General features: G+C 41.6%; 1 protein-coding gene across 1 annotated transcript in view; it reads left to right on the forward strand.

Moving 5' to 3' along the window:
- Positions 1-22,057, forward strand: part of LOC110531035 (sodium channel protein type 3 subunit alpha) — a 133,209-nt gene that overhangs the window by 76,404 nt on the left and 34,748 nt on the right. The window contains exons 9-16 of the mRNA XM_036986589.2: positions 6,957-7,098; positions 7,203-7,400; positions 10,297-10,476; positions 11,241-11,633; positions 11,739-11,880; positions 13,286-13,524; positions 15,559-15,732; positions 17,794-18,150. Coding sequence (XP_036842484.1) covers positions 6,957-7,098; positions 7,203-7,400; positions 10,297-10,476; positions 11,241-11,633; positions 11,739-11,880; positions 13,286-13,524; positions 15,559-15,732; positions 17,794-18,150 — 1,825 coding nt within the window. The remainder of the gene's footprint in view (positions 1-6,956; positions 7,099-7,202; positions 7,401-10,296; positions 10,477-11,240; positions 11,634-11,738; positions 11,881-13,285; positions 13,525-15,558; positions 15,733-17,793; positions 18,151-22,057) is intronic.

The following is a 22,057-nucleotide window of genomic DNA, read 5'->3' on the forward strand; positions in this document are numbered from 1 at the left end:
AACTGCTGAATACAACAGGTGTAGGTAGACCTTACAGTGAAATGCTGAATACAACAGGTGTAGTAGACCGCACAGTGAAATGCTGAATACAACAGGTATAGTAGACCTTACAGTGAACTGCTGAATACAACAGGTGTAGGTAGACCTTACAGTGAAATGCTGAATACAACAGGTGTAGTAGACCTTACAGTGAACTGCTGAATACAACAGGTGTAGGTAGACCTTACAGTGAAATGCTGAATACAACAGGTGTAGTAGACCTTACAGTGAAATGCTGAATACAACAGGTGTAGGTAGACCTTACAGTGAAATGCTGAATACAACAGGTGTAGGTAGACCTTACATTGAAATGCTGAATACAACAGGTGTAGGTAGACCTTACAGTGAAATGCTGAATACAACAGGTGTAGGTAGACCTTACAGTGAAATGCTGAATACAACAGGTGTAGGTAGATCTCACAGTGAAATGCTGAATACAACAGGTGTAGGTAGACCTTACAGTGAAATGCTGAATACAACAGGTGTAGGTAGACCTTACAGTGAAATGCTGAATACAACAGGTGTAGTAGACCTTACAGTGAAATGCTGAATACAACAGGTGTAGTAGACCTTACAGTGAAATGCTGAATACAACAGGTGTAGGTAGACCTTACAGTGAAATGCTGAATACAACAGGTGTAGTAGACCTTACAGTGAAATGCTGAATACAACAGGTGTAGTAGACCTTACAGTGAAATGCTGAATACAACAGGTGTAGTAGACCTTACAGTGAAATGCTGAATACAACAGGTGTAGGTAGACCTTACAGTGAAATGCTGAATACAACAGGTGTAGTAGACCTTACAGTGAAATGCTGAATACAACAGGTGTAGTAGATCTTACAGTGAAATGCTGAATACAACAGGTGTAGGTAGACCTTACAGTGAAATGCTGAATACAACAGGTGTAGGTAGACCTTACAGTGAAATGCTGAATACAACAGGTGTAGTAGACCTTACAGTGAAATGCTGAATACAACAGGTGTAGTAGACCTTACAGTGAAATGCTGAATACAACAGGTGTAGTAGACCTTACAGTGAAATGCTGAATACAACAGGTGTAGTAGACCTTACAGTGAAATGCTGAATACAACAGGTGTAGGTAGACCTTACATTGAAATGCTGAATACAACAGGTGTAGTAGATCTTACAGTGAAATGCTGAATACAACAGGTGTAGGTAGACCTTACAGTGAAATGCTGAATACAACAGGTGTAGGTAGACCTTACAGTGAAATGCTGAATACAACAGGTGTAGGTAGACCTTACAGTGAAATGCTGAATACAACAGGTGTAGTAGACCTTACAGTGAAATGCTGAATACAACAGGTGTAGTAGATCTTACAGTGAAATGCTGAATACATCAGGTGTAGGTAGACCTTACAGTGAAATGCTGAATACAACAGGTGTAGGTAGACCTTACAGTGAAATGCTGAATACAACAGGTGTAGTAGACCTTACAGTGAAATGCTGAATACAACAGGTGTAGTAGACCTTACAGTGAAATGCTGAATACAACAGGTGTAGTAGACCTTACAGTGAAATGCCCTGACCAACAGTGCAATTTTTAAGTAAAAAATATAGGTGAACAATAGATAAGTAAATAAATAACATTTAAAAAACAGTAAAATGACAGTAGCAAGGCTCTATATAGTATATACAGAGTCAACGTGGAGACTGTATACAGGGGGTACCGGTACAGAGTCAATGTGGAGGCTATATACAGGGTGTTACGGTACAGAGTCAATGTGAAGGCTATATGCAGGGTATTACGGTACAGAGTCAATGTGGAGGCTATATACAGGGTGTTACGGTACAGAGTCAATGTGGAGGCTATATACAGGGTGTTACGGTACAGAGTCAATGTGGAGGCTATATACAGGGGGTACCGGTACAGAGTCAATGTGGAGTCTATATACAGGGGGTACCGGTACAGAGTCAATGTGGAGGCTATATACAGGGGGTACCGGTACAGAGTCAATGTGGAGGCTATATACAGGGGGTACCGGTACAGAGTCAATGTGGAGGCTATATACAGGGGGTACCGGTACAGAGTCAATGTGGAGGCTATATACAGGGGTACCGGTACAGAGTCAATGTGGAGGCTATATACAGGGGGTACTGGTACAGAGTCAATGTGGAGGCTATATACAGGGTATTACGGTACAGAGTCAATGTGGAGGCTATATACAGGGGGTACTGTTACAGAGTCAATGTGGAGGCTATATACAGGGTGTTACGGTACAGAGTCAATGTGGAGGCTATATACAGGGGTACTGGTACAGAGTCAATGTGGAGGCTATATACAGGGGGTACCGGTACAGAGTCAATGTGGAGGCTATATACAGGGGGTACTGGTACAGAGTCAATGTGGAGGCTATATACAGGTGGTACCGGTACAGAGTCAATGTGGAGGCTATATACAGGGGGTACTGGTACAGAGTCAATGTGGAGGCTATATACAGGGGGTACCGGTACAGAGTCAATGTGGAGACTATATACAGGGGTACTGGTACAGAGTCAATGTGGAGTCTATATACAGGGGGTACTGTAGGTTGAGATTACATCTGACTCCTCCTACATAGTTTATACATCCTGAATATGTTAGGACCTGCTTGGGTAATGAAACAACTCTTTCAGTACACTGGACCAGGACAGAACACCATAAGGCTGTTCAACCGTTTAGGGCTTTAGGCTGTATATAGTGTTATATCAGTGTAACTTGCCCCCTGTGCTACATTTTGCACCTGTGATTTTTCTGGAATAAATCATGGGTGAATAACTCCAGGAAGCAGCTGTGTACACCAGGTGAGGTGTTACAGGAACCTCTCTGTCCCCCTCTCTCTGTCTCTCTGTCTGTCTCTCTGTCTCTCCCCTCCCTCTCTCTGTCTCTCTGTCTCTCTCCCCTCCCTCTCTCTGTCTCTCTCTCTCTCTCTCTCTCTCTCTCTCTCTCTCTCTCTGTCTCTCTCCCCTCCCTCTCTCTGTCTCTCTGTCTCTCTCTCTCTGTCTCTCTCTCTGTCTCTCTCTCTGTCTCTCTCTCTCTCTCTCTCTCTCTGTCTCTCTCTCTCTCTCTCTCTCTCTCTCTGTCTCTCTGTCTCTCTCTCTGTCTCTCTCGCTCTGTCTCTCTCTCTGTCTCTCTCTCTCCCCTCCCTCTCTCTGTCTCTCTCTCTCTCTCTCTGTCTCTCTGTCTCTCTCTCTGTCTCTCTCGCTCTGTCTCTCTCCCCTTCCTCTCTCTGTCTCTCTCTCTCTCTCTCTGTCTCTCTGTCTCTCTCTCTGTCTCTCTCGCTCTGTCTCTCTCTCTCTCTCTCTGTCTCTCTGTCTCTCTCTCTGTCTCTCTCGCTCTGTCTCTCTCTCTCTCTCTCTCCCCTCCCTCTCTCTGTCTCTGTCTCTCTCGCTCTGTCTCTCTCTCTCTGTCTCTCTGTCTCTCTTTATTACATCCAATTTGTAATTGTTAAAGTGGCTGGAGTTGAGTCAGTATGTTGGCAGCAGCCACTCAATGTTAGTGATGGCTGTTTAACAGTCTGATGGCCTTGAGGTAGAAGCTGTTTTTCAGTCTCTCGGTCCCAGCTTTGATGCACCTGTACTGTCCTCGCCTTCTGAATTATAGCGGGGTGAACAGGCAGTGGCTCGGGTGGTTGTTGTCCTTGATTATCTTTTTGACCTTCCTGTGACATCGGGTGGTGTAGGTGTCCTGGAGGGCAGGTAGTTTGCCCCCGGTGATACGTTGTGCAGACCTCACTACCCCCTGGAGAGCCTTACGGTTGTGGGCGGAGCAGTTGCCGTACCAGGCGGTGATACAGCCCGACAGGATGCTCTCGATTGTGCATCTGTAAAAGTTTGTGAGTGTTTTTGGTGACAAGCCAAATTTCTTCAGCCTCCTGAGGCTTTGTGGGTGGACCATTTCAGTTTGTCCGTTTGTCCGTGATGTGTACACCGAGGAACTTAAAACTTTCCACCTTCTCCACCACTGTCTCCACTAATTAACTCTGAAAATGTGACACTGCCTGTAGAGTAACTTTAACACTATGCAGACTGGGATGTTATCTGAAACAGTGTTGAATTCAACTCTATAGGAGTTATTATTATTATTGGTTTACTGTACAGACTTGGTGTAACCGTCATCAGTGTTAGCTCTTAGCTGTCCATTACCACCTTTACTCTGTTTTGGGTTGTAAAATCAACGGTGAAAGTTAGCTGGCTGGTACGGCGTCCCCCTCAGCGAAATAAATGGTGGGGGTACGCCGTACCGGTTGAACATGAGCCTGTCACAATAATTACACTCAAAGAAGCCAAGAAAACCCACTATTTGTAATTACTGCATATCACACGTATGAAACATATCACACTTAGGAAACATATCACATGTACGTAAGATATCACACGTATGTAACATATCACATGTATGTAACATATCACACATATGTAACATATCACACGTATGTAACATATCACATGTGTGTAATATAGCACACGTATGTAACATATCACACATATGTAACATATCACACGTATGTAACATATCACACGTATGTAACATATCACACGTATGTAACATATCACACTTATGAAACATATCACACATATGTAACATATCACACGTATGTAACATATCACACGTATGTAACATATCACACATATGTAACATATCACACGTATGTAACATATCACACGTATGTAACATATCACACTTATGTAACATATCACATATCACGTATGTGTGCTGGCAGCCAGGTTTACAGGATCCAATTGAAGTGATTGTTTGACGACCAGATGAAAACATAATAACTGGTTATGTTAATGCCACATTAAAAGTTAATACATTTTAAAAGTAAAAAAAAAAACTATGAATAATGTAATTGTAGTGCATGCACACATAGGAGGTACTGTATCTGAAATAAATGAAAACTACTTCCACCCCCCCGCCCCCTACCCCCACTGGGTAGAATACTGCTGTGTCATATGTTAACCCTAGAATACTGCTGTGTCATGTGTTTAACCCTAGAATACTGCTGTGTCATGTGTTTAACCCTAGAATACTGCTGTGTCATGTGTTAACCCTAGAATACTGCTGTGTCGTGTGTTTAACCCTAGAATACTGCTGTGTCATGTGTTAACCCTAGAATACTGCTGTGTCGTGTGTTTAACCCTAGAATACTGCTGTGTCATGTGTTTAACCCTAGAATACTGCTGTGTCATGTGTTAACCCTAGAATACTGCTGTGTCATGTGTTAACCCTAGAATACTGCTGTGTCATGTGTTAACCCTAGAATACTGCTGTGTCATGTGTTAACCCTAGAATACTGCTGTGTCATGTGTTAAACCCTAGAATACTGCTGTGTCATGTGTTAACCCTAAAATACTGCTGTGTCATGTGTTTAACCCAATAATACTGCTGTGTCATGTGTTTAACCCTAGAATACTGCTGTGTCATGTGTTAACCCTAGAATACTGCTGTGTCATGTGTTAACCCTAGAATACTGCTGTGTCATGTGTTAACCCTAGAATACTGCTGTGTCATGTGTTAACCCTAGAATACTGCTGTGTCATGTGTTTAACCCTAGAATACTGCTGTGTCATGTGTTTAACCCTAGAATACTGATGTGTCATGTGTTAACCCTAGAATACTGCTGTGTCATGTGTTAACCCTAGAATACTGCTGTGTCATGTGTTAACCCTAGAATACTGCTGTGTCATGTGTTAACCCTAGAATACTGCTGTGTCATGTGTTAACCCTAGAATACTGCTGTGTCATGTGTTTAACCCTAGAATACTGCTGTGTCATGTGTTTAACCCTAGAATACTGCTGTGTCATGTGTTTAACCCTAGAATACTGCTGTGTCATGTGTTTAACCCTAGAATACTGCTGTGTCATGTGTTAACCCTAGAATACTGCTGCGTCATGTGTTAACCCTAGAATACTGCTGTGTCATGTGTTAACCCTAGAATACTGATGTGTCATGTGTTAACCCTAGAATACTGCTGTGTCATGTGTTAACCCTAGAATACTGATGTGTCATGTGTTAACCCTATAATACTGCTGTGTCATGTGTTAACCCTAGAATACTGCTGTGTCATGTGTTTAACCCTAGAATACTGATGTGTCATGTGTTAACCCTAGAATACTGCTGTGTCATGTGTTAACCCTGTCTCTGTCTCTCTCTCTGTCTGTCTCTCTCGCTGTCTGTCTCTCTCTCTGTCTCTCTCTCTGTCTCTCTCTCTCTGTCTCTCTCTCTCTGTCTCTCTCTCTCTCTCTCTCTCTGTCTCTCTGTCTCTCTCTGTCTCTCTCTGTCTCTCTCTCTCTCTCTCTCTCTCTCTCTGTCTCTCTCCCCTCCCTCTCTCTGTCTCTCTGTCTCTCTCCCCTCCCTCTCTCTGTCTCTCTGTCTCTCTCTATCTCTCTGTCTCTCTCTCTCTCTCTCTCTCTCCCCTCCCTCTCTCTGTCTCTCTCTGTCTCTCTCTCTGTCTCTCTCTCTGTCTCTCTCTGTCTCTCTCTCTGTCTCTCTCTCTCTCTCTCTCTGTCTCTCTCTCTCTCTGTCTCTCTGTCTCTCTCTCTGTCTCTCTCGCTCTGTCTCTCTCTCTCTGTCTCTCTCTCGCTCTCTCTCCCTCTCTCTGTCTCTGTCTCTCTGTCTCTTTCTCTCTCTCTCTCTCTCTCTCTCTCTCTCTCTCTCTCTCTCTGTCATGTGTTAACCCTAGAATACTGCTGTGTCATGTGTTTAACCCTAGAATACTGCTGTGTCATGTGTTAACCCTAGAATACTGCTGTGTCATGTGTTAACCCTAGAATACTGCTGTGTCATGTGTTAACCCTAAAATACTGCTGTGTCATGTGTTTAACCCAAGAATACTGCTGTGTCATGTGTTTAACCCTAGAATACTGCTGTGTCATGTGTTAACCCTAGAATACTGATGCTGTGTGTTGCAGGAAGTGTCCTGAGGGATTTGACTGTCTGAGAATAGGAAGGAACCCTAACTATGGTTATACCAGCTTCGACAGCTTTGGCTGGGCTTTCCTGGCGCTGTTCCGGCTGATGACCCAGGACTACTGGGAGAACCTCTATCATCAGGTACACAACCTACAATACCCTGTATACACTCTTATGAGCCGGGCGCTTCCTGTGTGTGTGTGTGTGTGTGTGTGTTAACCTGCTGTATCTCTGTTCCTCCTCAGACTCTGCGTTCAGCAGGGAAAACCTACATGGTCTTCTTTGTGCTGGTCATCTTTCTGGGTTCCTTCTACCTGGTCAACCTGATCCTGGCTGTGGTGGCCATGGCCTACGAGGAACAGAACCAGGCCACCATCCAGGAGGCCTGGATGAAGGAGAGGGAGTTTCAGCTGGCCATGGAACATGTACGCAGAGAACAGAGGGTAGGTTGGATTTACTATTCAGACGATAGGTTGGTATTCAGACGATAGGTTGGTATTCAGACGATAGGTTGGTATTCAGACGGTAGGTTGGTATTCAGACGATAGGTTCGTTTTCAGACGATAGGTTGGTATTCAGACGATAGGTTGGTATTCAGACGGTATGTTTGTATTCAGACGATAGGTTTGGTATTCAGACGATAGGTTTGTATTCAGACGATAGGTTTGTATTCAGACGGTATGTTTGTATTCAGACGATAGGTTGGTATTCAGATGATAGGTTGGTATTCAGACGATAGGTTTGTATTCAGACGGTATGTTTGTATTCAGACGATAGGTTTGGTATTCAGACGATAGGTTGGTATTCAGACGATAGGTTGGTATTCAGACGATAGGTTGGTATTCAGACGATAAGTTCTTATTTCGACGATAGGTTTTGTATTCAGACGATAGGTTTGTATTTAGACGATAGGTTGGTATTCAGACGATAGGTTGGTATTCAGACGATAAGTTCTTATTTCGACGATAGGTTGTTATTCAGACGATAGGTTTGTATTCAGACGATAGGTTCGTATTCAGACGGTAGGTTTGTATTCAGACGGTATGTTTGTATTCAGACGATAGGTTTGGTATTCAGACGATAGGTTGGTATTCAGACGATAGGTTGGTATTCAGACGATAGGTTGGTATTCAGACGATAGGTTGGTATTCAGACGATAAGTTCTTATTTCGACGATAGGTTTGTATTCAGACGATAGGTTTGTATTTAGACGATAGGTTGGTATTCAGACGATAAGTTCTTATTTCGACGATAGGTTGGTATTCAGACGATAGGTTTGTATTCAGACGATAGGTTCATATTCAGACAGTAGGTTTGTATTCAGACGGTAGGTTGGTATTCAGACGATAGGTTGGTATTCAGACGATAAGTTCTTATTTCGACGATAGGTTGGTATTCAGACAATAGGTTTGTATTCAGACGATAGGTTTGTATTCAGACGGTAGGTTTGTATTCAGACGGTAGGTTTGTATTCAGACGATAGGTTGGTATTCAGGCGATAGGTTTGTATACAGACGATAGGTTTGTATTCAGACGGTAGGTTTGTATTCAGACGGTAGGTTTGTATTCAGACGATAGGTTGGTATTCAGGCGATAGGTTCATATTCAGACGCTAGGTTCGCATTCAGACGATAGGTTCGTATTCAGACGATAGGTTCGTATTCAGATGATAGGTGTAATGGTCGTAATGATGAGATCGTCGTAATGATGAGACCAAGGCGCAGCGTGAGTAGAGTTCCACATAATTTTAATAAATCGAAACTCACTGAACAAAAATAACAAACAACCAAATGAAACGTGAAGCTACTGTTGTGCACTCAGGCAACTAAATGTAGACATTATCCCACCACACAAATGAGGAAAATGGCTACCTAAATATGATCCTCAATCAGAGACAACGATAAACAGCTGTCTCTGATTGGGAACCATATCAGGCCAACATAGACATACAAAACCCCCATGACATACAAAACCCTAGACATACAAAAACTAGAGTACCCACCCTAGTCACACGCTGACCTAACCAAAATATATATAAAAACAGAGATATCTAAGGTCAGGACGTGACAATAGGTTTGTATTCAGACGATAGGTTGGTATTCAGATGATAGGTTGGTATTCAGACGATAGGTTGGTATTCAGATGATAGGTTGGTATTCAGATGATAGGTTGGTATTCAGACGATAGGTTGGTATTCAGACGATAGGTTGGTAGTCAGACGATAGGTTCGTATTCAGACGATAGGTTCTTATTCAGACGATAGGTTGGTATTCAGACGATAGGTTTGTATTCAGACGATAGGTTGGTATTCAGACGATAGGTTTGTATTCAGACGATAGGTTGGTATTCAGGCGATAGGTTGGTATTCAGACGATAGGTTGTTATTCAGACAATAGGTTGGTATTCAGACGATAGGTTGGTATTCAGACGATAGGTTTGTATTCAGACGATAGGTTCTTATTCAGACGATAGGTTGGTATTCAGATGATAGGTTTGTATTCAGACAATAGGTTGGTATTCAGACGGTAGGTTTGTATTCAGACGGTGGGTTGAAGGTTTTCGGAAGGCAGACATTTTCTAAACAGATTCAAGTTCAGAAAGCTTTATTGTCCCAACATAGGGCAATTTGATTTGCAACTTTATTAGCATTGTACAGCACCTATACAGAGAACAGAGAGTAGCTTGGCCACATCTGGGCTGGGGTTCATTCAAATTGAATTCACTGAAAATAAATACATTTCCCTTTCAGTTGAATTAATTAATTATTGAATTCATATTTCAGTTTACTTCCTGAATTGACTGTCTTCAATTCAAATTGGCCCCAACCCTGGTTTACATTAGACAGTATAGTACAGTATAGTATAGTACAGTACAGTATAGTACAGTATAGTACAGTACAGTATAGTACAGTACAGTATAGTACAGTACAGTATAGTACAGTATAGTACAGCATAGTATAGTACAGTATAGTACAGTATAGTATAGTACAGTACAGTATAGTACAGTACAGTATAGTACAGTACAGTATAGTACAGTACAGTATAGTACAGTATGTTGTAATATATTCTCTCTATAATGTATGGCTCTGGTTTAAAGTTTATTTTAAAACATCCTGTTACTTATTTTGTTTTTCTTTTTGTTTTTGTTTTGCCAATTCAGGAAATTAAAGTATGTATTACATTTTAGAAATATTGTAATAATTCCTACTAATGAACCTCTGTCTAGAATGTGTGTTAAATTCCTTTAACGTCAATGGTAAAGCACAGATTGATGGTCATTATATCATCAGTTATTATTTTGACCGTGTAAACTGAACTGGTTTCTCTGCTGGTGGGGAAGATGGCCGAGAGAAGAATCCAGCAGGAGACAGACTCGGTCATGTCTCCAGAGCTGTCACCGTTTCAACTAAAAGTGGGCAGTAGTTTGAAACGGACAGCCAGTAGAAGATCTCGCAGGATGCTGTCCGAGGATCCAGAGGACGAATCAGACGAGAAGTTTGATCCACTGGACGAGCGGGTGGTACGACAGACACTTTTTTTTTTTACATTACATTGCATTGCATTTTGGTATTTTTTAACAGACGCTCTTATCCAGAGCGACTTACACTGTAGCGTATTCCTTTTTAAGTAGCTTGGCAAGACGAGCACATATCACACCTTACCGAACTGTCAGAGGGATTTGTAGTTGACAACGTGTCGGTCTTGGAAAGTTTGAATGTTGATTAGAACCTTGTTTAGCATCATCATGTTCCCGATTAGCCTTTTAACAATCACAATATGGCAAACTCACCTTATTCACTACCAATGTGTATAAGGCAAACTCACCTTATTCACTACCAATGTGTATAAGGCAAACTCACCTTATTCACTACCAATGTGTATAAGGCAAACTCACCTTATTCACTACCAATGTGGAGCAACACTAGCCTGTCAAGGCCTGCTGCACCACTTGGGGTCCTGAGTGGCGCAGCGGTCTAAGACACTGCATCTCAGTGCAAGAGGTGTCACTGCAGTGCCCTGGTTCGATTCCAGACTGCATCACATCTGGCCGTGACTGGGAGACCCATAGGGCAGCGCACAATTGTCGCCCGGGTTTGGCCGGGGTAGTGCCGTCATTGTAAATAAGAATTTGTTCTTAACTGATTTGCCTTATTGAACAAAGGTTAACATTAAAAAAAATAATGAATGTCTCACTATTTTTTGTCTTCTACAACTCTCTCTCTCTCTCTCTCTCTCTCTCTCTCTCTCTCTCTCTCTCTCTCTCTCTCCTTATCCTCCCTCCAGTCCCCCCTGCCTCCCACGTCTCCCATGCCCGTCCACCCTCTCCTGGCTGCCATGTCGTCCCACCCTCTCAGCACTCGCCGTGGCAGCCAGGCCAGTATCTTCTCCTTCAGACCCTGTACCACCTCTGATGCCGACTTCGGGGATGACGAGTACAGTGTTCACGGGGACATCATGGGGAGGAGCAGGGCAGGCTCCACCATCGGCCCCAACTGGCAACACAAGCACAAAAGGACAGGCAGCGTGAGGAGCCATTGCTCCCAGGTCTTCACCCCCAGTCTCAACATCAACGGACGTCTCAACATCTCCCTGGACCAGAACGGCGTCACCACTGTCGGCCTGCACACCCCCACCTCCCTCCCCGCCTGCAGCATGGAGAAGGTCAAAGAAGATAAAGTTTGTGAACTTTTTTTAATGTAAATATAATGTGATTGATTGAATTGATTGATTGTTTGATTGGCCAGTGTTTGTCAAAGTGTTTGCTTTTTCCCGTTCTTCCAGGAGCCCACCTGTTTAGAAGAGTCCAGTGCCAAGCCAGCCCAGCTCTCCCCCGAGACTGCAGAGCCTCCCCTCCGTCGGAAACGCGGTCTGAGCTCCATTAGCTTCCTCAGCGATGCCATGGATGGTGAGGGTACCTTCAGAGGTCAGAGGTCAATTTACAGAGGCTCTTTTAACGCCCAACTAACTCATTATAACTTCATTATAAATGTCTAACTAACTCATTATGACATCATTATAAATGTCTAACTAATTCATTATGACTTCATTATAAATGTCTAAGTAACTCATTATGACTTCATTATAAATGTATAACTAACTCATTATGACTTCATTATAAATGTCTAACTAACTCATTATGACTTCATTATAAATGTCTAACTAACTCATTATGACTTCATTATAAATGTCTAACTAACTCATTATGACTTCATTATAAATGTCCAACTAACTCATTATGACATCATTATAAATGTCTAACTAACTCATTATGACTTCATTATAAATGTCCAACTAACTCATTATGACATCATTATAAATGTATAACTAACTTATATCTCATTTATCATTTACAAGTTTAATCTACAACTAGCTCAAAACTAACGTATAACTAAGTCATAACTAACTGATGGCTAGCTGACTGGACTGTTAAAGCTCTCAACAAGCCAATCATGATGTAAAAGGTAATCCCATCAAGCATTTTAAAACCAGAGGTGTTATTATTACCAGTATAGTCTTTGGCATGGAGCTAAAAGAAAAAGCACACAATGTGCTTTGTAGTATCTTTGCAGTTAATAAATTATGACAGATTTATAAAATATCTATAAACTACTTATTAAAAGTTTATAAACCCTTTATAAACCCTTTACAAACCCTTTATAAACCCTTTATAAACCCTTTACAAACCCTTTATAAACCCTTTATAAACCCTTTATAAACCATTTATAAACCCTTTATAAACCCTTTATAAACCATTTATAAACCCTTTATAAACCCTTTATAAACCCTTTATAAACCCTTTACAAACCCTTTATAAACCCTTTACAAATCCTTTATAAACCCTTTATAAACCCTTTACAAACCCTTTACAAACCCTTTATAAACCCTTTATAAACCCTTTACAAACCCTTTATAAACCATGTATAAACCCTTTATAAACCCTTTATAAATCCTTTATAAACCCTTTATAAACCCTTTACAAACCCTTTATAAACCCTTTACAAACCCTTTATAAACCCTTTATAAACCCTTTACAAACCCTTTATAAACCCTTTACAAACCCTTTATAAACCCTTTATAAACCCTTTATAAATCCTTTATAAATATAAAAGTGTTCCCTTTAAAACTGCTTGGGCTTCCACAATCGTTCCTAAAAGTTCTCCGTTTTTTCCGAAATCTTAATTTCCCAGAATTAGGAGGGCATGAGCAAGGAGATAATCCTTCAACCAAGTTTCTTGAAAAACCCAAGGAACCGTGGGGAAGTTTGTGGAATTTTACACAGCCCTAAAACCATTCCAACCTAACCCCTGTGTCTGATCTCTGCCACCCAGAGCTGGAGGAGTCTCGTCAGAAGTGCCCCCCGTGCTGGTACACTTTTGCCAAGGCGTACCTGATCTGGGACAGGTGCCCGTGGTGGCTGAAGGTAAAGGAGTATGTGAAGATGATTGTGATGGATCCCTTCCTAGACCTGGCAATAACCATCTGTATCGTCCTCAACACCCTCTTCATGGCCCTGGAACACTACCCCATGACCGACGAGTTCAACAATGTGCTCTCTGTTGGCAATCTGGTAAGGATTTCCAAATATTATATGACTATTACAATTATTAACAACACTTACAATCTATCACACAACGATCACAATATTCACTCAACGTGGTAAGGCTATTTTTGTGATTTATTTTTATTTTTATGAAAGATTCATATAAACAGTAAATAAGTATAGGTATCACATTACATCTGATAAGACGTTTAAATAAATAATGTATTTTTACAATGAATAAACTACTTACCATCTATCCACAATCACATAACAGTTACGGAAATAGTAATCACATAACCTACAAGACACAATGGAAACTAGGGTTTGTAAAATCAGACACAATGGAAACTAGGGTTTGTAAAATCAGACACAATGGAAACTAGGGTTTGTAAAATCAGACACAATGGAAACTAGGGTTGTACAATCAGACACAATGGAAACTAGGGTTTGTAAAATCAGACACAATGGAAACTAGGGTTGTACAATCAGACAATGGAAACAAGGGTTGTAAAATCCCAGAATCAAAAGGGAATAAACAAGGAATACATCTTTCAACCGGGATTTCTGCATTTTTTAAAAACTTTAGGACATATATTTCCCTCAAATTGGCAACACCAGTCTATTCAATCCAGATTAACCTCGGTATGTTGAATCCAGATAAACACAAGTCTATTCAACCAGATCACCAGTATGTTCAATCCAGGTCAACACCAGTCTATTACATCCAGATCAACACCATTCTATTCAATCCATATCAACACTAGTCAATCCAGATCAACACCAGTCTATTCAAACCAACACTAGTCTATTGAATCCAGATCAACACTAGCCTATTGAATCCAGATCAACACTAGCCTATTGAATCCAGATCAACACTAGTCTATTCAATCCAGATCAACACTAGCCTATTGAATCCAGATCAACACTAGCCTATTGAATCCAGATCAACACTAGCCTATTGAATCCAGATCAACACTAGTCTATTGAATCCAGATCAGCACTAGTCTATTGAATCCATATCAACACTAGTCTATTCAATCCAGATCATCACCGGTCTATTCAATCCAACACTAGTCTATTGAATCCAGATCAACACTAGTCTATTGAATCCAGATCAACACTAGTCTATTGAATCCAGATCAACACTAGTCTATTGAATCCATATCAACACTAGTCTATTGAATCCAGATCAGCACTAGTCTATTGAATCCATATCAACACTAGTCTATTCAATCCAGATCATCACCAGTCTATTCAATCCAACACTAGTCTATTGAATCCAGATCAACACTAGCCTATTTAATCCAGATCAACACTAGTCTATTGAATCCAGATCAGCACTAGTCTATTGAATCCATATCAACACTAGTCTATTGAATCCATATCAACACTAGTCTATTGAATCCATATCAACACTAGTCTATTCAATCCAACACTAGTCTATTGAATCCAGATCAGCACTAGTCTATTGAATCCATATCAACACTAGTCTATTGAATCCAGATCAGCACTAGTCTATTGAATCCAGATCAACACTAGTCTATTGAATCCAGATCAGCACTAGTCTATTGAATCCATATCAACACTAGTCTATTCAATCCAGATCATCACCAGTCTATTCAATCCACTAGTCTATTGAATCCAGATCAACACTAGCCTATTTAATCCAGATCAACACTAGTCTATTGAATCCAGATCAGCACTAGTCTATTGAATCCATATCAACACTAGTCTATTCAATCCAGATCAACACTAGTCTATTCAATCCAAATCAACACTAGTCTATTGAATCCAGATCAACACTAGTCTATTGAATCCAGATCGACACTAGTCTATTGAATCCAGATCAACACTAGTCTATTGAATCCAGATCAACACTAGTCTATTGAATCCAGATCAACACTAGTCTATTGAATCCAGATCGACACTAGTCTATTGAATCCAGATCAACACTAGTCTATTGAATCCAGATCAACACTAGTCTATTGAATCCAGATCGACACTAGTCTATTCAATCAAGATCAACTCCATTGGTTGTGTATTATCTGTGTGCTCTCCCAGGTGTTCACGGTGATCTTCACAGCAGAGATGGTGTTCAAGCTGATAGCCATGGATCCATACTTTTACTTCCAGCAGGGCTGGAACATGTTTGACGGCATCATCGTCTGTCTCAGCCTCATGGAGCTGGGCCTGTCCAACGTAGAGGGACTGTCTGTCCTGCGCTCCTTCAGACTGGTAATGTCACTGTCACAAAGACATTTCACTTCATTTGATAACATTTTATTTATGTATTTATTTTATTACATATTTGATTTGTTTGATTGGTTATGATTGGTTTAAATAACTGTATAAATTATTTAACCCAATCAACAAAAAAAATGCTACATCGAAATAATTATTCCCTTTTGATGATATGTTTGAGGGTGAGAAACTTCGAGCTTAGTATGCCCCATGTGCCTGCACCCCCCCCCCCCCCCCCACACACACACACACACACACACACACACACACAGTGGCGTAATCTGTTGAGCATTACAATGATTGAGTCACAGTATCAATGAGATTTAGAGAGTGGGGGGACACATTTTAGTGGAATCACTTCAATTACAGGCAATATGAAAATGGATCAGAGACTTGTCAAACACAGGACTCTGATCTAGATGCTGAGATGTGTCAAACACAGGACTCTGATCTAGATGTTGAGACTTGTCAAACACAAAGGACTCTGATCTAGATGCTGAGATGTGTCAAACACAGGACTCTGATCTAGATGTTGAGACGTGTCAAACACAGGACTCTGATCTAGATGTTGAGACTTGTCAAACACAGGACTCTGATCTAGATGTTGAGACTTGTCAAACACAGGACTCTGATCTAGATGTTGAGACTTGTCAAACACAAAGGACTCTGATCTAGATGCTGAGATGTGTCAAACACAGGACTCTGATCTAGATGTTGAGACGTGTCAAACACAGGACTCTGATCTAGATGTTGAGACTTGTCAAACACAGGACTCTGATCTAGATGTTGAGACTTGTCAAACACAAAGGACTCTGATCTAGATGCTGAGACGTGTCTAACACAGGACTCTGATCTAGATGTTGAGACGTGTCTAACACAGGACTCTGATCTAGATGTTGAGACTTGTCAAACACAGGACTCTGATCTAGATGCTGAGACGTGTCAAACACAGGACTCTGATCTAGATGTTGAGACTTGTCAAACACAAGGACTCTGATCTAGATGTTGAGACGTGTCAAACACAGGACTCTGATCTAGATGTTGAGACGTGTCTAACACAGGACTCTGATCTAGATGCTGAGACGTGTCAAACACAAAGGACTCTGATCTAGATGCTGAGACATGTCAAACACAAAGGACTCTGATCTAGATGTTGAGACGTGTCTAACACAGGACTCTGATCTAGATGTTGAGACGTGTCAAACACAAGGACTCTGATCTAGATGTTGAGACGTGTCTAACACAGGACTCTGATCTAGATGTTGAGACGTGTCAAACACAAGGACTCTGATCTAGATGTTGAGACGTGTCAAACACAGGACTCTGATCTAGATGCTGAGACGTGTCAAACACAGGACTCTGATCTAGATGCTGAGACGTGTCAAACACAGGACTCTGATCTAGATGCTGAGACGTGTCAAACACAGGACTCTGATCTAGATGCTGAGACGTGTCAAACACAAAGGACTCTGATCTAGATGCTGAGATGTGTCAAACACAAGGACTCTGATCTAGATGTTGAGACGTGTCAAACACAGGACTCTGATCTAGATGCTGAGACGTGTCAAACACAGGACTCTGATCTAGATGCTGAGACGTGTCAAACACAGGACTCTGATCTAGATGTTGAGACGTGTCAAACACAGGACTCTGATCTAGATGCTGAGACGTGTCAAACACAGGACTCTGATCTAGATGCTGAGACGTGTCAAACACAGGACTCTGATCTAGATGCTGAGACGTGTCAAACACAGGACTCTGATCTAGATGCTGAGACGTGTCAAACACAAGGACTCTGATCTAGATGCTGAGACACTGTTTACTTGGGTACAAGCCATACTCACACAGCAATCCAATGATAACGGCATGTGCCATTCCTTTACTGCACTACTACATTGTAGTCCTTTAGTATCATTTACTACATTGTAGTCCTTTATTCACATAATGTATAATTTTGTAATTTTTAAGCATTATGTAATGTAACATAATTAACATAACATAATTTGATCATTTAATTTTGCTAATTGATTTGTCTCTTTTTTGTGTGTCGGTCAGTTGCGAGTGTTCAAGCTAGCGAAGTCATGGCCCACCCTGAACACACTGATCAAGATCATCGGTAACTCCGTGGGCGCTCTGGGAAACCTGACCCTGGTGCTGGCCATTATCGTCTTCATCTTCGCGGTGGTGGGCATGCAACTGTTCGGCAAGAACTACCAGGACTGCGTTTGTAAGATCTCTAAGGATTGTATGTTACCCCGCTGGCACATGAAGGACTTCTTCCACTCGTTCCTCATCGTGTTCCGGGTGCTGTGCGGCGAGTGGATCGAGACCATGTGGGATTGCATGGAGGTGGCAGGGCAGCCTCTCTGCATCCTAGTCTTCATGCTGGTCATGGTCATAGGAAACCTGGTGGTGAGTAGATCCATTGAGAAACCTGAAATGTAGAGATCAGTTCTAACACAAAGAGAGAAGGTCGGACAAAAGACACACACAAGCTAATAGAACAGGATCGTTATGCACTGGAATGAGTTTAGAGTTTTGTTTTTTTTAAACAGAAATATCAGCAAGATGGTTGTTTGGCATAAATGATGTGATGGATGTTGTATTATGGATACAATTAGTTGTGCTGTTGCACAACCTTCTGATTGAGAAATGGGATCTGAAAAGGGCATTGATAGAACAGGAGTATTACAATGCACTAGAGAGACGAGAGCTACAGAGTTTTATGGAAACAACCAATAGCAAGATCTGGTCTGATTTGTCGTTTGGTCCAAATGATGAGATCGATGTGGATTTCTATTGGGGAGGAGAGAGAAGGAGGGACAGAGGGTTTCTGTAAGGGTTTCTATTGGGTAGGAGGGACAGAGGGTTTCTGTAAGGGTTTCTATTGGGTAGGAGAGAGAAGGAGGGACAGAGGGTTTCTGTAAGGGTTTCTATTGGGGAGGAGGGACAGAGGGTTTCTGTAAGGGTTTCTATTGGGTAGGAGGGACAGGGGGTTTCTGTAAGGGTTTCTATTGGGTAGGAGGGACATGGGTTTCTGTAAGGGTTTCTATTGGGTAGGAGGGACAGAGGGTTTCTGTAAGGGTTTCTATTGGGTAGGAGGGACAGAGGGTTTCTGTAAGGGTTTCTATTGGGTAGGAGGGACAGAGGGTTTCTGTAAGGGTTTCTATTGGGTAGGAGAGAGAAGGAGGGAGAGAGGGTTTCCACAAGGGATTATTTAGGAGTCAATAGTATAGACATACTCTGAGAAAGTGAATCACAGTCTACAGTATAGACGTACTCTGAGAAAGCTGTGCTTTCAGACCGTGTGAGAGGATTGATCTAGGAAATAACTAAAAATGGTTTGCATTGTCTGTTATGGTCACCATGTTACGACAATGATTCCATGTACAGTGTCCCTGTGGGCCATCCCAAAACCCAATCATATCTCCGAAAATGGCGGCTACGTTGTCATAGTAACCGTCTTGACATGCAGATTACTATAAGCGAACTTCAAAACAGATTCAGTCTGGACAACATATTTAACCATCTGTTATCCTCTACAAAGTACATACAACATATATGACATTATCCAACCCGCGTGTCCAGTGCCAACAAGTATATCCACGCTGGAGTGGCGTTTGTAGAATTTATAACGGCAGAACGTCCACTTAAGGCTTAAATGTTTTATCCAGAGGTAATAAATTAGGTCTTTTAATGGGTTGAACATGTGTTGATCAGATGAGGTGGCGTTGGAACGTTACAGCACGGCGTGGTAGCTGGCTACAGTACTGTATTATATCCGGACTCGGCAAGTATTGACAGTTTAGTTTTGTAGTATGAAACAAAAAGCCTTCCTAATGCAAGGGCACAGAATTGGAACTGTTTATGTAAAAAACGACAAAACATTTAATCCAAGTAACGGGCTCTGTTTGTACACAACTGCTGTCACTTGGCGCCGCAGCAATGCAGTACTGGTTGAGCCACCCAGATGTTGCTTTGTTATCCATCTGTGTCCTGGAAACTATCATTTAATGAGAAGAGATCAAAACCTTTTTTCTCAGAACTCCAGACAACCAGTGGTTGTTGCTCGGCCAGCCGGCCAGACGGCTAGCAGCATTTCTCTCATTCATTCATCCATGTTCATTTAGCATAGCTTCAGCTTGATGTGCTGCTGGATGGAGTACCTGACAGAGCTTCAGCTTGATGTGCTGCTGGATGGAGTACATGACAGAGCTTCAGCTTGATGTGCTGCTGGATGGAGTACATGATAGAGCTTCAGCTTGATGTGCTGCTGGATGGAGTACATGATAGAGCTTCAGCTTGATGTGCTGCTGGATGGAGTACATGATAGAGCTTCAGCTTGATGTGCTGCTGGATGGAGTACATGATAGAGCTTCAGCTTGATGTGCTGCTGGATGGAGTACATGATAGAGCTTCAGCTTGATGTGCTGCTGGATGGAGTACATGATAGAGCTTCAGCTTGATGTGCTGCTGGATGGAGTACATGATAGAGCTTCAGCTTGATGTGCTGCTGGATAGAGTACATGATAGAGCTTCAGCTTGATGTGCTGCTGGATGGAGTACATGATAGAGCTTCAGCTTGATGTGCTGCTGGATGGAGTACATGATAGAGCTTCAGCTTGATGTGCTGCTGGGTGGAGTACATGATAGAGCTTCAGCTTGATGTGCTGCTGGATAGAGTACATGATAGAGCTTCAGCTTGATGTGCTGCTGGATGGAGTACCTGACAGAGCTTCAGCTTGATGTGCTGCTGGATGGAGTACATGACAGAGCTTCAGCTTGATGTGCTGCTGGATGGAGTACATGACAGAGCTTCAGCTTGATGTGCTGCTGGATGGAGTACATGATAGAGCTTCAGCTTGATGTGCTGCTGGATGGAGTACATGATAGAGCTTCAGCTTGATGTGCTGCTGGATGGAGTACATGATAGAGCTTCAGCTTGATGTGCTGCTGGATGGAGTACATGATAGAGCTTCAGCTTGATGTGCTGCTGGATGGAGTACATGATAGAGCTTCAGCTTGATGTGCTGCTGGATGGAGTACATGATAGAGCTTCAGCTTGATGTGCTGCTGGATGGAGTACATGACAGAGCTTCAGCTTGATGTGCTGCTGGATGGAGTACATGACAGAGCTAAATTAAGTCTTTAAAGGGACAATCCGCATGTTGCTACATTCATTTGTGGATTTATAAATTAAGGATATATACCAATTTATTCTTGAAGAATAGAGCTTGTAAATGCTTCAAGAGCTTAGTTCAACTGTCGTGTCCCATCAGAACTCAACAAATAAACTTGTTTTACTCCAATGTTTGTAAATAAACATTGTATAGCCTCATAACATGGTTAGAACTATACATTTAACATCATTGATGATCAGTCTCTGCATCCATAGCTCTGTCAATGAAGAGTGGTTACATTTCTCCAGTCCCATACCTCAACTATTTCCCATATCACTGGGGTCATTTTGAAAGATAGTATTTTTTTTTCATTCAACATTTTCTCATGTTTTTTCCCCTGAGATATTGTTAATTATCTTTTCATTATTTCATTTAATTCAGATTTTAAAAAAATAAATAAACGTCACTTTAAAAAAATAATATGTTACGAGCGAGTACAACAAGTTGAGTACCATTTTCTGCCGTTAGTGGACTGCAGTAAAGTCGGGGGGAACCATTTTGTGTAATCCAGGACACAGGCAGGCTAAATCCAAAGGAGAACGAGTGACCGGCACAGATTCACTGGGTTTTCACACGTTTTCACACAGATTCACTGGGTTTTCACACAGATTCACTGGGTTTTCACACAGATTCACTGGGTTTTCACACAGATTCACTGGGTTTTCATACAGATTCACTGGGTTTTCACACGTTTTCACACAGATTCACTGGGTTTTCACACGTTTTCACACAGATTCACTGGGTTTTCACACAGATTCACTGGGTTTTCACACAGATTCACTGGGTTTTCACACAGATTCACTGGGTTTTCACACAGATTCCACTGTGTTTTCACACAGATCCACTGGGTTTTCACACAGATCCACTGGGTTTTGGCTCTTGCTTTCGCATGTCATTTCCAAACCACATGCAGTGTCCAAATTTATTGATAAAGATGTATAAAATAAATTAAAACAATTAAAAAGGAAATTATATTATATCATACTAATACAATTGCTCAGAGAAGGAGATTTTTTTTTATTTTTTTTTATTTTACCTTTATTTAACCAGGCAAGTCAGTTAAGAACAAATTCTTATTTTCAATGACGGCCTGGGAACAGTGGGTTAACTGCCTGTTCAGGGGCAGAACGACAGATTTG

This window comes from Oncorhynchus mykiss, chromosome 8, assembly GCF_057628025.1.
Source record: "Oncorhynchus mykiss isolate SJ-2025 chromosome 8, ASM5762802v1, whole genome shotgun sequence".
Classification (NCBI taxonomy): domain Eukaryota; kingdom Metazoa; phylum Chordata; class Actinopteri; order Salmoniformes; family Salmonidae; genus Oncorhynchus; species Oncorhynchus mykiss.